This window comes from Salvelinus fontinalis, chromosome 19 (assembly GCF_029448725.1).
Source record: "Salvelinus fontinalis isolate EN_2023a chromosome 19, ASM2944872v1, whole genome shotgun sequence".
NCBI lineage: Eukaryota > Metazoa > Chordata > Actinopteri > Salmoniformes > Salmonidae > Salvelinus > Salvelinus fontinalis.
In genome coordinates this window covers 3,016,934-3,029,258 of record NC_074683.1, presented here as the reverse complement: position 1 = coordinate 3,029,258, position 12,325 = coordinate 3,016,934, and the positions used below count along the sequence as shown (strand labels likewise).

General features: G+C 39.6%; 1 protein-coding gene across 1 annotated transcript in view; it reads left to right on the top strand.

Moving 5' to 3' along the window:
* The first annotated feature begins 9,693 nt into the window (after positions 1–9,693).
* The window catches only part of col5a2a (collagen, type V, alpha 2a), a 71,128-nt gene continuing 68,496 nt past the window's right edge, over positions 9,694–12,325 (top strand). The window contains exon 1 of the mRNA XM_055870366.1: positions 9,694–9,938. Within this exon, the coding sequence (XP_055726341.1) occupies positions 9,848–9,938 (91 nt within the window). The 5' untranslated portion in view covers positions 9,694–9,847. The remainder of the gene's footprint in view (positions 9,939–12,325) is intronic.

Here is a 12,325-nt window from a genome sequence, read left to right as displayed (position 1 = left end):
CAGGTCCTCCGGGTTAAGGAGGTAGATGTCTTTCGCAGATGAACAAGACCCTTGAAACTTCCCGTTGAAAGTGGGAAAGCGATTATGGTCTTGTTGGCAGGGCAGCTCGGCCGTGTATAGAACTGTTTCTGTGAACCTGGTGTTGTTGTGGAGGGGGTTGTTACAGGCAGGAGATAGCATGAGGGAGGTTTCCTCCATAGGAAGTCTGCTCACAGCTTACATTACCATGGAGAATTACCAATCCTACAATCCTTGCTGCAAGGAGAGACTGTTTTTCCCTGAAACCAATGTTTTTTACATGTTAGCATTTGTCACAGGAAGAGAATGTTTAATTTAAAAGTTTAAGAAACGGGGTGATAGAAATGGAATATGAGTAACTGCTCTAATCCTGACACCATTACACATTTTACAAAGGATAGGGTATGCACTCTGCAAAGACCATTTGACAATAATGTAGTAAAAAGTTGGTTACGGGTATATACAGTGCCTTCGGAAAGTATTCAGACCTCTTGACTTTTTCCACATTTTGTTACGTTACAGACTTATTCTAAAAATGATTAAATCGTTTTTTCCCCTCATCAATCTACACACAACATCCTATAATGACAAAGCAAAAACAGGTTTCTAGACATTTTTGAAATATCCCATTTAGATAAGTATTCAGACCCTTTACTTTGTTGAAGCACCTTTGGAAGCAACTACAGCCTCGAGTCTTCTTGGGTATGACACTACAAGCATGGCACACCTGTATTTGGGGAGTTTCTCCCATTCTTCTCTGCAGAGCCTCTCAAACTGTATGGTCGGATGGGGGGAGTTGCTGCAGAGCTATTTTCAGGTTTCTCCAGAGATGTTCGATGGGGTTCAAGTCCGGGCTCTGGCCACTCAAGGACATTCAGAGACTTGTCCTGAAGCCACTCTTGCGTTGTCTTGGCTGTGTGCTTAGGGTTGTTGTTCTGTTGGACAGTGAATCTTTGCCCCAGTCTGAGGTCCTGAGCGCTCTGGAGCAGGTTTTTATCAAGGATCTCTCTGTTCTTTGCTCTGTTCATTTTGGCCTTGATCTTGACTAGTCTCCCAGTCCCTGTCGCTGAAAAACATCTCCCACAGCATGATGCTGCCAACACCATGCTTCACCGTAGGGATGGTGCCAGATTTCCTCCAGACGTGACGCTTGGCATTCAGGAGAAGAGTTCAATCTTGGTTTCTTCAGACCAGATAATCTTGTGTCTCATGGTCAGAGCATTTTGGCAAAATCCAAGCGGGCTGTCATGTGCCTTTTACTGAGGAGTGGCGCCTGTCTGGCCAATCTACGATAAAAGCCTGATTGGTGGAGTGCTGCTGAGATGGTTGTCCTTCTGGAAGGTTCTCCCATCTCCACAGAGGAACTCTAGAGCTCTGTCAGAATCACAATCAGATTCTAGGTCACCTCCCTGAGCAAGGCCATTCTCCCCCGATTGCTCAGTTTGGCCGGGCGGCCAGCTCTAGGAAGAGTGTTGGTGGTTCCAAACGTATTCCATTTAAGAATGATGGAGGCAACTGTGTTCTTGGGGACCTTCAATGCTGCAGAACGTTTTTGGTACCCTTCTCCAGATCTGTGCCTCAACACAATCCTTTCTCGGGTTTCTACAGACAATTCCTTCGACCTCATGGCTTCGTTTTTGCTCTGACATGCACTGTCAACTGTGGGACCTTTTATAGACAGGTGTGTGCCTTTCCAAATCATGTCCAATCAATTGAATTTACCACAAGTGGACTTCAGTCAAGTTGTAGAAATGTCACAATTATGATCAATGCAAACATGATGCACCTGAGCTCAATTTCGTGTCTCATAGCAACGTGTCTGAATGCTATTGTAAACAAGGTATTGTCTTTTGTTTTGTCTTTTTTTATAAATGTGCGAACATTTCTAAAAAAACTGTTTTCGCTTTCTCATTATGGGGTATTGTGTGGAGATGGCTGAGGAAAATGTTTTATTTAACCCATTTTGGATTAAGGCTGAAACGTAGCAAATTTTGGAAAAAGTCAAGGGGTCTGATTTACTTTCCGAAGACAGTGTATTTCCTGTACATATGTCTTCCATCTGCTGTATAAATCCTCTGCCCAACATAATGCATGTAAAGGAGAAAACAGGAGTCAAAAGAAACTTTGAAAAAAAAATTTTGCTAAAATAATACTTGGAAACAATGCTGGTGTCTTGGTAGTAGACTGCCACAAAAGTGTGGGAATAATTCACTTCATGATGGTGTGTTAGCTCTGGTTGGAGAAATTGTTTATTGCAATATTTGGCAGACGTTCCCTTGGAGACCTAGCTAATTATTTCCATTCTCCATTCAGGTCGCCTAGCTGAGTCTAAAGTTGTTTCGCCAAAGAAGCCCACTATAAAATTCCCTAACATTTGATCCACATGAGTCAACCATTTCTTGGAAGGAAGTATGGAATTTATGTTCATAGGATTGTAGATGCATCCTACAGCAGGAACATATTCTCACATACCTTTCCTGCAGTCAAATGACCAAATCTCCATTCATGGCCTCAAGGGTGGAATGTTATTAATATTATTAATAATTTTTGAATTAATAAACATTCTTTCAAAAAGCCCACCGGAAATCCAGTGTTTTTATGTCAAACAGTTTTGTTATATTTCAGTCTATTGAGATGTATATAAAGTGTAACATTGGGATTCAAACTCAAAATGTTCTACATTTCAACTCTATATCTGACATGGTAAAGGTGTTTATTTTTTTTAAGACCATAACCATTTTTGTGAAGAATATACTTTTTGTCAAAGTGGATTTGTTTAAGACTACCAAGAAACACTCTGTGACCCGGATTTACCCCACTGCAATAAAATGTTTTAATGTAGTTTGTAACAGTAAAGAAAACAAAGAAAGTCAAAAACGTAACATTTTAGGACATCTTTTAAGAAAAACAGTTTTGGGAGGAATCATCTTTATCCAGAAATCTTTAGGTTGGTAAACAGGTGCTCAATCTTCCTCCATCTTGGAGCTTACTTACAGTAAGGGGAGGTGCTAGATTGTAGAACAACCAATGGAATTAAATGGTTTCTCCCGCTATTACCATTGGTATTCTACTTTTAGGGGCGGTTCAGATAAGGATTCAGGATTCAGATCAAGAATGGATGCAAGTCGAGCCCTATCATAGTTTTCATATAATGCTTCCCTAATCTATCTGTGAAGACTGGATGGGTGAAACTAGTATGGCCAAAGCTCTTCCTTAGACAACAATTTTTTGGCATAAAGTATTGTTAGTGTTATCTATTGTTTTCAGCACACACTATTATTTCCACATAAGTCGTTTTTTCAAGTTGGTAATGGAAAGTGATTTTATGATACCTAACACTGTTCTCTTATGAGGAAAGGACAGGGATTTTTGAGAAAATAATAAAGGAGAATGCAAAGATGCATTATAGTTATTGCCTAGGACTGCTATATAGGTTTAAATATCCCAAGATGTAATTGTAAACAAACACTGTATAGCCTCAAAACATGGTTTAAACCATACTTTTTAACTCATGGATAGTGAGTCAGTCCTTGCATTCATAGCCACATTCGTCACTTCACCCCTACCTCCATATACAAATTAGCTCGACTAACCTGTACCCCCGCACATTGACCCGGTACCGGTACCCCCTGTATATAGCCTTGTTATTGTTATTATATTATGTTACTTTTGATTATTTTTTACTTTAGTTTATTTGGTCAACATTTTCTTGACTCTTTCCTGAACTGCACTGTTGGGTAAGGGCTTTTAAGTAAGCATTTCACGGTAAGGTCTACACGAATTTGAGAGTGGTTACATTTCTTCAGCCCATCCCTAAGCTGTCTATCTAAAAACGTGGCGGGGTGCCCGCTTTGTTGTTGTTTGAACAACAGATTGCCCCATTCAAATGTAGAGGTGCCACTCACAATCCCAGGACATAAGCATGCTCTCCTACATACACAATTGAGCCTCTCCTTTGTAGCGGGCAGCATGATTGGTATTTGCCCATAATACAGTCTCTTTCACAACTCTTTTCATCACATGTACAGCACAGTAGAGTGCTTTGCACAACCTGTCATGCTCAATGGAAATACCAGGCCTTGCATTTTTTTCTGGACATTGTTCCAACAGGTTTTCCTTCTACTGTATATTGTATTGACATGGACTGTTTGCTCCTGTGGGATGACTCTAGGGACTATTTACATACAGTGCCTTCAGAAAATATTCACACACCTTGACTTTTTCCACATTTTGTTGTGTTACAGACTGCATTTAAAATATATATAATTGAGATATGTTGTAACTGGCCTACAAACAACACCCCATAATGTCAATTTCTTTACTAATGAATACAAAATGGAGTCAATAAGTATTCAAACCCTTTGGCAAGCTTAAAAAAGTTCAGAAGTAAGCATTTGCTTAACAAGTCACATAATACATTGCATGGATTCACTCTGTGTGCAATAATAGTGTTTAACATGACCTTTTAATGACTACCTCATCTCTGTACCCCACAGATACAACTCTCTGTAAGGTCCCTACAGCCGAGCAGTGAATTTCATACACAGATTCAACCACAAAGACCAGGGAGGTTTTCCAATACCTCGCAAAGAAGGGCACCTATTGGTAGATGGGTACAAATCCAGACATTGACTATCCCTTTTAGCATGGTGAAGTTATTAATTACACTTTAGGTGGTGTTTCAATACACCCAGTCACTACAAAAATGCATGCACCCTTCCTAACGCCGTTTCCAGGAAGGAAGGAAACCGCTCAGGGATTTCACCATGAGGCCAATGGTGACTTTAAAACAGTTACAGAGTTTAATGGCTGTGACAGGTGAAAACTGAGGATGAATAGACAACATTGTAGTTACTCCACAATACTAACCTAATTGACAGAGTGAAAAGAAGGAAGCCTGTAAAGAATTAAAATATTCCAACTAGGCACCAAAGTAAAACTGCAAAAAATGTAGGAAAGCAATTCAATTTTTTCCTGAATACAAAGTGTTATGTTTTGGGCAACTCCAATACAACACATTACATAGTACCACTCTTCATATTTTCAAGCATACCAGTGGCTGCATCATGTTATGGGTATGCTTGTAATCGTTAAGGACTGGGGAGTTTTTCAAAATAAAAAAATTATTGGAGTGGAGCGAAGCACAGGCTAAATCCTAGAGGCAAACCTGGTTAAGTCTGCTTTCCACCAGACACTGGGAGATGAATTCCCCTTTCAGCAGGACAATAACCTAAAACACAAGGCCAAATCTACACTGGAGTTCCTTACCAAGAAGACAGTGAATGTTCCCGAGTGGCCGAGTTACAGTTTTGACTTAAGTCTATGGCAAGACCTGAAAATCAACAACCAATTCAACAGACCTTGAAGAATTTTGAAAAAAAAAATGGGCTATGTTGCACACTCCAGGTGTGGAAAGCTTTTAGACTTACCCAGAAAGACTCACAGCTGTAATCCCTGCCAAACGTGCATCTACAAAAGTATTGACTCAGGGGTGTGAGTATCTATGTAAATGAGATACTGTATTTCATTTGTAATACTAGTTTTTTTTTATGTACAAACATGTTTTCATTTTGTCATTATGGGGTATTGTGTGTAGATGTGTGACAAAACAATAAAATGTAATCGAGTTGGAATTCAGGTAGCACAACGTGGAAAAAGTCAAGGGGTATGTACAATATGAAGGCAATGTAAAGCTTCCAACTAGCTTTACAATTAATTATAAAGACATCCAGCAGAGATGCTAATATTGACAGACAAGAGAGAGAGACAGCACACTGGGCACAGATGTCAGTTCAATGACTCGTTTTGATTTACATTTAGTTGAGTTTTCAACTAACGTGAATTCAAAAAAAACGGTCACCATGTCATTGTTTTGGGTGAAATAAATATGAAATGCCCTAACGTTGATGACTTTCTGCAAATCCAATCAGTTTGATTCAACGTCATCACATTGATTTGTTGTGTTGAAATGACGTGGAAACAACGTTGATTCCACCAGTTATTCCCCAGTGCGAGACAGGTAGACAGACAGACATTCAGGCACATACACTTACACAGACATTAATTTAACATCTTTGTACTTTTTCATCAAAAGGGGTCAAAAAATGTATTTTAAGCATTTGCCTTACTTTCAGCAATCCATTGCCAGACAGCCAGGAACATAGACAAGGAGGGGAGACAGGCCATGATTCATGCTAATGTCTGCTCCCTGTGCAGCTACAATATAGCCTCCCTCTGGCAACCTTCTCTGATGACAGGCCTATAACAGCTGCCTTTCTCCTCTACTTCCGCCACAGTCCCAGTGGTTCACCACGCATCCAGTCCTGATGGCAAGTAAATCACCTGAAGCTTTTTGCACTTTGAGAACACAGTCCAATGCTCTTTCCTCTCATTAACTACCCACGACGTACAACACAGCCAGGAGTCTGAAGTGTGATTGTGACAGAGGAACTGTTACACATACAGTTGAAAACGGAAGTTTACATACACTTAGGTTGGAGTCATTAAAACTCGTTTTCAACCACTCCACAAATTTCTTGTTAACAAAGTATAGTTTTGGAGAGTCGGTTAGGACATCTACTTATGACACAAGTCATTTTTCCAACATTGTTTACAGACAGATTATTTCACTTTTAATTCACTGTATCACAATTCCAGTGGGTCAATTCCAGTGGGTCACTGTACCTTCAAACAGCGTGGAAAATTCCAGAAAATGATGTCATGTCTTTATAAGCTTCTGATAGGCTAATTGACATAATTTGAGTATATTGGAGGTGTACCTGTGTATGGATTTCAAGGCCTACCTTCAAACTCAGTGCCTCTTTGCTTGACATCATGGGATAATATAAAACAAATCAGCCAAGACCTCAGAAAAAAATTTGTAGACCTCCACAAGTCTGGTTCATCCTTGGGAGCAATTTACAAACGCCTGAAGGTACCACGTTCATCTGTACAAGCAATACTGTGCAAGTATAAACACCATGGGACCACGCAGCCGTCATACCGCTCAGGAAGGAGACGCGTTCTGTCTGCCAGAGATGAACGTACTTTGGTGCGAAAAGTGCAAATCAATCCCAGAACAAGAGCAAAGGACCTTGTGAAGATGCTGGAGGAAACAGGCACAAAAGTATCTATATCCACAGTAAAAATGAGTCCTATATCGAAATAACCTGAAAGGCCGCTCAGCAAAGAAGAAGCCAATGCTCCAAAACCACCATAAAAAAGTAATGACCATCGTTATGTTTGGAGGAAAAAGGGGGAGGCTTGCAAGCCGAAGAACACCATCCCATCCGTAAAGGACGGGGGTGGCAATATCATGTTGTGGGGGTGCTTTGCTGCAGGAGGTACTGGTGCACTTCACAAAATAGATGGCATCATGAGGAGGTAAAATTCTGTGGATATATTGAAGCAACATCTCAAGACATCAGTCAGGAAGTTAAAGCTTGGTCGCAAATGGGTCCTCCAAATGGACAATGACTCCAAGCATACTTCCAAAGTTGTGGCAAAATGGCTTAAGGACAACAAAGTCAAGCTATTGGAGTTTGAAATCACAAAACGATGACCTCAATCCTATAGAACATTTGTGGGCAGAACTGAAAAAGCGTGAGCGAGGAAGGAGGCTTACAAACCTGACTCAGTTACACCAGCTCTGTCAGGAGGAATGGGTCAAAATTCACACAATTTATTGTGGGAAGCTTGTGGAAGGCTACCCGAAACGTTTGATCCAAGTTAAACAATTTAAAGGCAATGCTACCAAATACTAATTGACTGTATGTAAACTTCTGACCCACTTGTAATGTGATGAAAGAAATTAAAGCTGTAATAAATAATTCTCTCTACTATTATTCTGACATTTCACATTCTTAAAATAAAGTGGTGATCCTAACTGACCTAAGACAGGGTATTTTTACTGGGATTTAAATGTCAGGAATTGTGAAAAACTGAGTTTAAATGCATTTGGCTAAGGTGTATGTAATCTTCCGACTTCAACTGTACAGTATGTGACCCATTTCATGGGTTTGAGATGTTACGTCAAAAGGACTTTAAATGTCAACTTCAGATGTAGACGCCTCTCTATCGCTTAAAATCCTGGTCCTGTTCAGTAGGGTTCATTGTGGCAAAAAATGTTGAAACAAATAATGAAAATATGTGTTCTTATTGGACGAGTTCAGGTAGTACCTCCCCATTTCACGTTTTCGACATACTGAACACAACCCTTGCATTGTTACGTCAATGGATTAATCCACATTCTGTGATCGGTTATGTGTATTGAGAACACATACACAGGTAAGACATAACTGTTGAACTTCAGAACAAAGTATGTCTTGCTGACAGCATATTCCAGCACCTCACTCCTCTCTCGACTCAAGACACTTAAAGGAGCTAGTGCTGAAAATCTTATTCACATCTGTTCAGCTCCTGAAAACCACAGTAGACATTTTACAGTAAATATAGTTTGTCACAGAAAGTGAATCAAGAAAACCTTTCCATTTTCAACTTTAAATTAACAAACTCCATGGGGACAATATTTTACCCTGAATTGATGGTCATTGAATGCCCATGAAAACTTCCTCTGAGTTAAACAAATAATGAGTTTAAGAAAAAATTGCCTAGGAATGATCATAGCTCCTCTCCAAGTTATGCTAATTCCTGGAAAGGTTACTACAGGTTTGTCTTGAATCTGAAAGAAGAGGCTCTGCCAAATGCAAGTGTAATATGCTCGTTTGATTCCAGGCCTGGTCCAGAAATATTTCCTCCCTCCTAATCTCAGCACTCAGAACCAAATAAGCTAAGGCTGTCTCAAGAGACTACTCCCTCCAGTCCGTCCCTCTTTGAGGTTTGCAGATCTGAAGGAATCAAATAGGTGAAAGCAATATGGCAGAGGCTTTCCAGAGCAATGAAATTATTCTCTTGCTCCATAAGGTTGTGTGACAAATTGACAAGGCTTCCCCTTCCCCTATCGCTTCTGTAAATTGCTGAGCCTTCTGAGTTCCATATTGGATACAGCTGCTCTGCCACCTACTCTACGTTGATATTATAACCTAACATAGCAGGCACAGAAAGACTCTTGAGTGGAGTTCCTACTTCAGCTTTTCAGGGGAAAATGCTGTATCCCTGAAAACCGGATGTTAGCCTTTTCTGGCGAGTCTGCATTGGCTGCTGTTATTGTAAAAGGAGAATCAAACTGTCATTCCTTTCATTTCTGAGGGCCCATCAATCAAAGTCAAAGGACCTGCCTAAGAGCATTTAAGCAACGTTATTACATGTTTTCTGTTCAGATTTCCTATCACCTTTCGACAATGTGCCATGAACTCTATTCTTATTCTTCTAATTAAACGTTGCCTTTCAGCCCCTGCTAAGTTTGGTGCCTTGAAGACAATAAAACAGCACTTTAACAGTCCTGCTTAGCAACCACTCCAGGGAGGGGGTGGGGAAGAGCAAATCAGTGACAGTTTTAAACAAACAAAGCTTTTCTTATCTGTTTCTTCTCATCTCTGCTCTAATTTTGATCTTGTTGTTCAAGTAACAAAAAATTATGATTCGAAAGATGGGAACAAGGGTGTAGTTTTCAGAGCCACAAAGGCCTGTGATTGGATGGTTATGAGAGAGGTCTGACAAAAGGGGGAGGAAAATTAGGGTTGCCAGCATTCTTCTCACTTAAAGCTGTAACTACCCCAAAAAAGCACTCGTGCAGTCTGGGTTGGGTCTGCCTTGCTCACTGCTTATTGGAAGTGTTCTCTGGCTACATGGTACAGTGATAAACTGGGCATTTCTCATCCCTTTTTTTCCCACTTTGTGCACAAGTAGAGCCCATGTCTTTCTTGTAGACATGATGAGCTTTGTGCATTCAAGGATTTGCCTTTTTCTGGTTGTCTCAGTGGCTCAGGTTTTGTTAGTGAAATGCCAGGAAGGAAACAGTGGTAAGTAGATCCCTGCTTGTTTATTTGAACAAATAACTGCTGATTGGTATAGCATTAAGAGTGTGGCTGCTGGTTCCACGATGAGTTGAACTTTAAACATGAGCTTGTTGGATTAGGAATTGATATGATTTTTCTGTTGTTGAATTTGAACATTTATCTGTGAAGAGCCTCATTTGGTTCAAACTGTTGGATGTTAAGGTAGTTCTGGAGTGTGTTCTGCTAAATACAGATAACAATTAAACAAAACATAAAGCATAAATAATAATAATAGTGTACTACATTTGTAATGCACTTTTCATTATACAGAATAATTTGTGTTTTTTGATGTTGTTTCCAAATAGAAGAAAAAAAAATGTTTTTTGAATTGGATCTGTTTTTGCCAAAGTAGATAGCAAGGACATGACAAATAGAATTTTCACCTTTACCTTTGAGGGGGTGGGTTCTTTTTGACATTCTAATGGATAGCAGCTGAGGACACAGTGAAGGCATGGAACATTTAAGATACATTTATGTAAAGGATGATTGGCACAGACCTTAGCTGGCAGGATCTCAAAAATGTATTCCAGTTTTGGATGAGAGTAACTATAGTGTGGATTATCTTAAAGCGGCAAATCAGCTCTCAATCATATACTGTACTGTCCTGTATGGACATACAGTATGTCAGTGATTGCCAGTGATGTTACATGTTACTCTAAGGTGCCAGAAGAAAGCCCTGAGAGAGAAAAAAAGTGCCAGAGGACTAACTTTATTCCTCATCTCTTGTTCATTAAGTGTTACCAGCAACCAGATTTTTGTCTCTTCATTCTACATCTGCCTAGACTATTTCAACACCATGCGTCTCGGATGGAACACAGCTTGCCTTCTAATGCAGAGTCATTGGAGCTCTCTATAGGTAGCCTACAGACTAACGACCCAGCACTTAAAAACCCAGAGCTGAGTGTTATTGTTGTAGTGACGTCATGTTTTTTAAATGTTATGATGTCATGGAATATTGTTCATTGTATGATGTCATGAGGGGAAAACCATAAAGCAGGCTACTGAAAAGGATCTTTGTGGCGCTTGAGTGGCTCCTGATTTCAGCTCTGTGAGCTGTCAAAACAATATGTTTGATTTGTAGCTTAAGCTCAATTGGAGTTTGTTTTCCAAGTACCCATAGATACTGTATATATTAGTTTTTTTTTTTTAAGTAATTCACCCAAAACATGACACCGGTGTAACCTAGATAGGGAGCCCCCATGTGGTGGAATGAACAGGAACTTTAAAATGCCTGTTTTACGTCTGTGTATGTATAAAGCGCAATGATGTTCGACATGTCGGCACATTTTATGTTGAGTTAATTACCGTTATGAAAATAATGTTGCTATAGAGCCATCTCTTCCATAGTATGTATTACTTTAGCTATTATAGGAATATATGGCCAACTATGAAGCCTGACAAGATGGGAAAATAAATCCAATACTCTTGAAATATGCCATATTTAAGTAGGGCCCCTGACCTAATGCCTCTTCAAAATGGACGACTGGTGATGACTCCTCCTCAGAGGAAAATTATGTTCCTCACATTTTATTTTATTTCAGAGCACTAGTCCCAGAGGGTCTATCGTTTTCCTCTCTGCTCTCGGTGGATGCCAGGGTTTCCATATTTGTCCATATGAAACAAGGCACTGAGAACTTGAACTCATGTTCCCACAGAACATTGACAAATTATGTCAGCCCAGGGAAAAGACCATCAAAGATGTATTCCTGTCAAAGCAGCAGAATGTTGACTCAAATTCTTACAACTAAGTCAAAAAGGAGTCAACTGTTTTTGAGGGATGTTTTAGTATATGGCTATCATTAAATTACTATTAAGTATAGAGAGTTGGTCAGTGTTGAATGGATTACAATCTAAGCCACTTTACATCATTATGAGCAGGAAGGTATAGCCATCCTATTTTCCAAAGTGTTTATGAGTCCTTAGAACGTCAGCAACAAATTCCTGTATTTAGAACTTTGTCATTTCAAGAACCCATCAAACTCTGTTTGAAACTCTGAATCAGAACAAGACTACAGATGCTGTACCTGAATTTGGTCATACTGTTGTTGTAGGAATTTTCCTGCACAGATAGAAATTAAAAGTTGTATTGCATTCAAGGTTTAAAAAGGCTTCTAAAGTTTGCAATTTCTACTTAAAAATGTCAGACTTGATTTGCCCTAATGAAAACGTATCAACCCCTCCAAAACATGTAAGTTACAGTGCCTTGCAAAAGTATTCAGCCCCATTGGCATTTATCCTATTTTGTTGCATTACAACCTGTAATTTAAATTGATTTTTATTTGGATTCCACGTAATGGACATACACAAAATAGTCCAAATTGATGATGTGAAATAAAAAAAATTACTGGTTC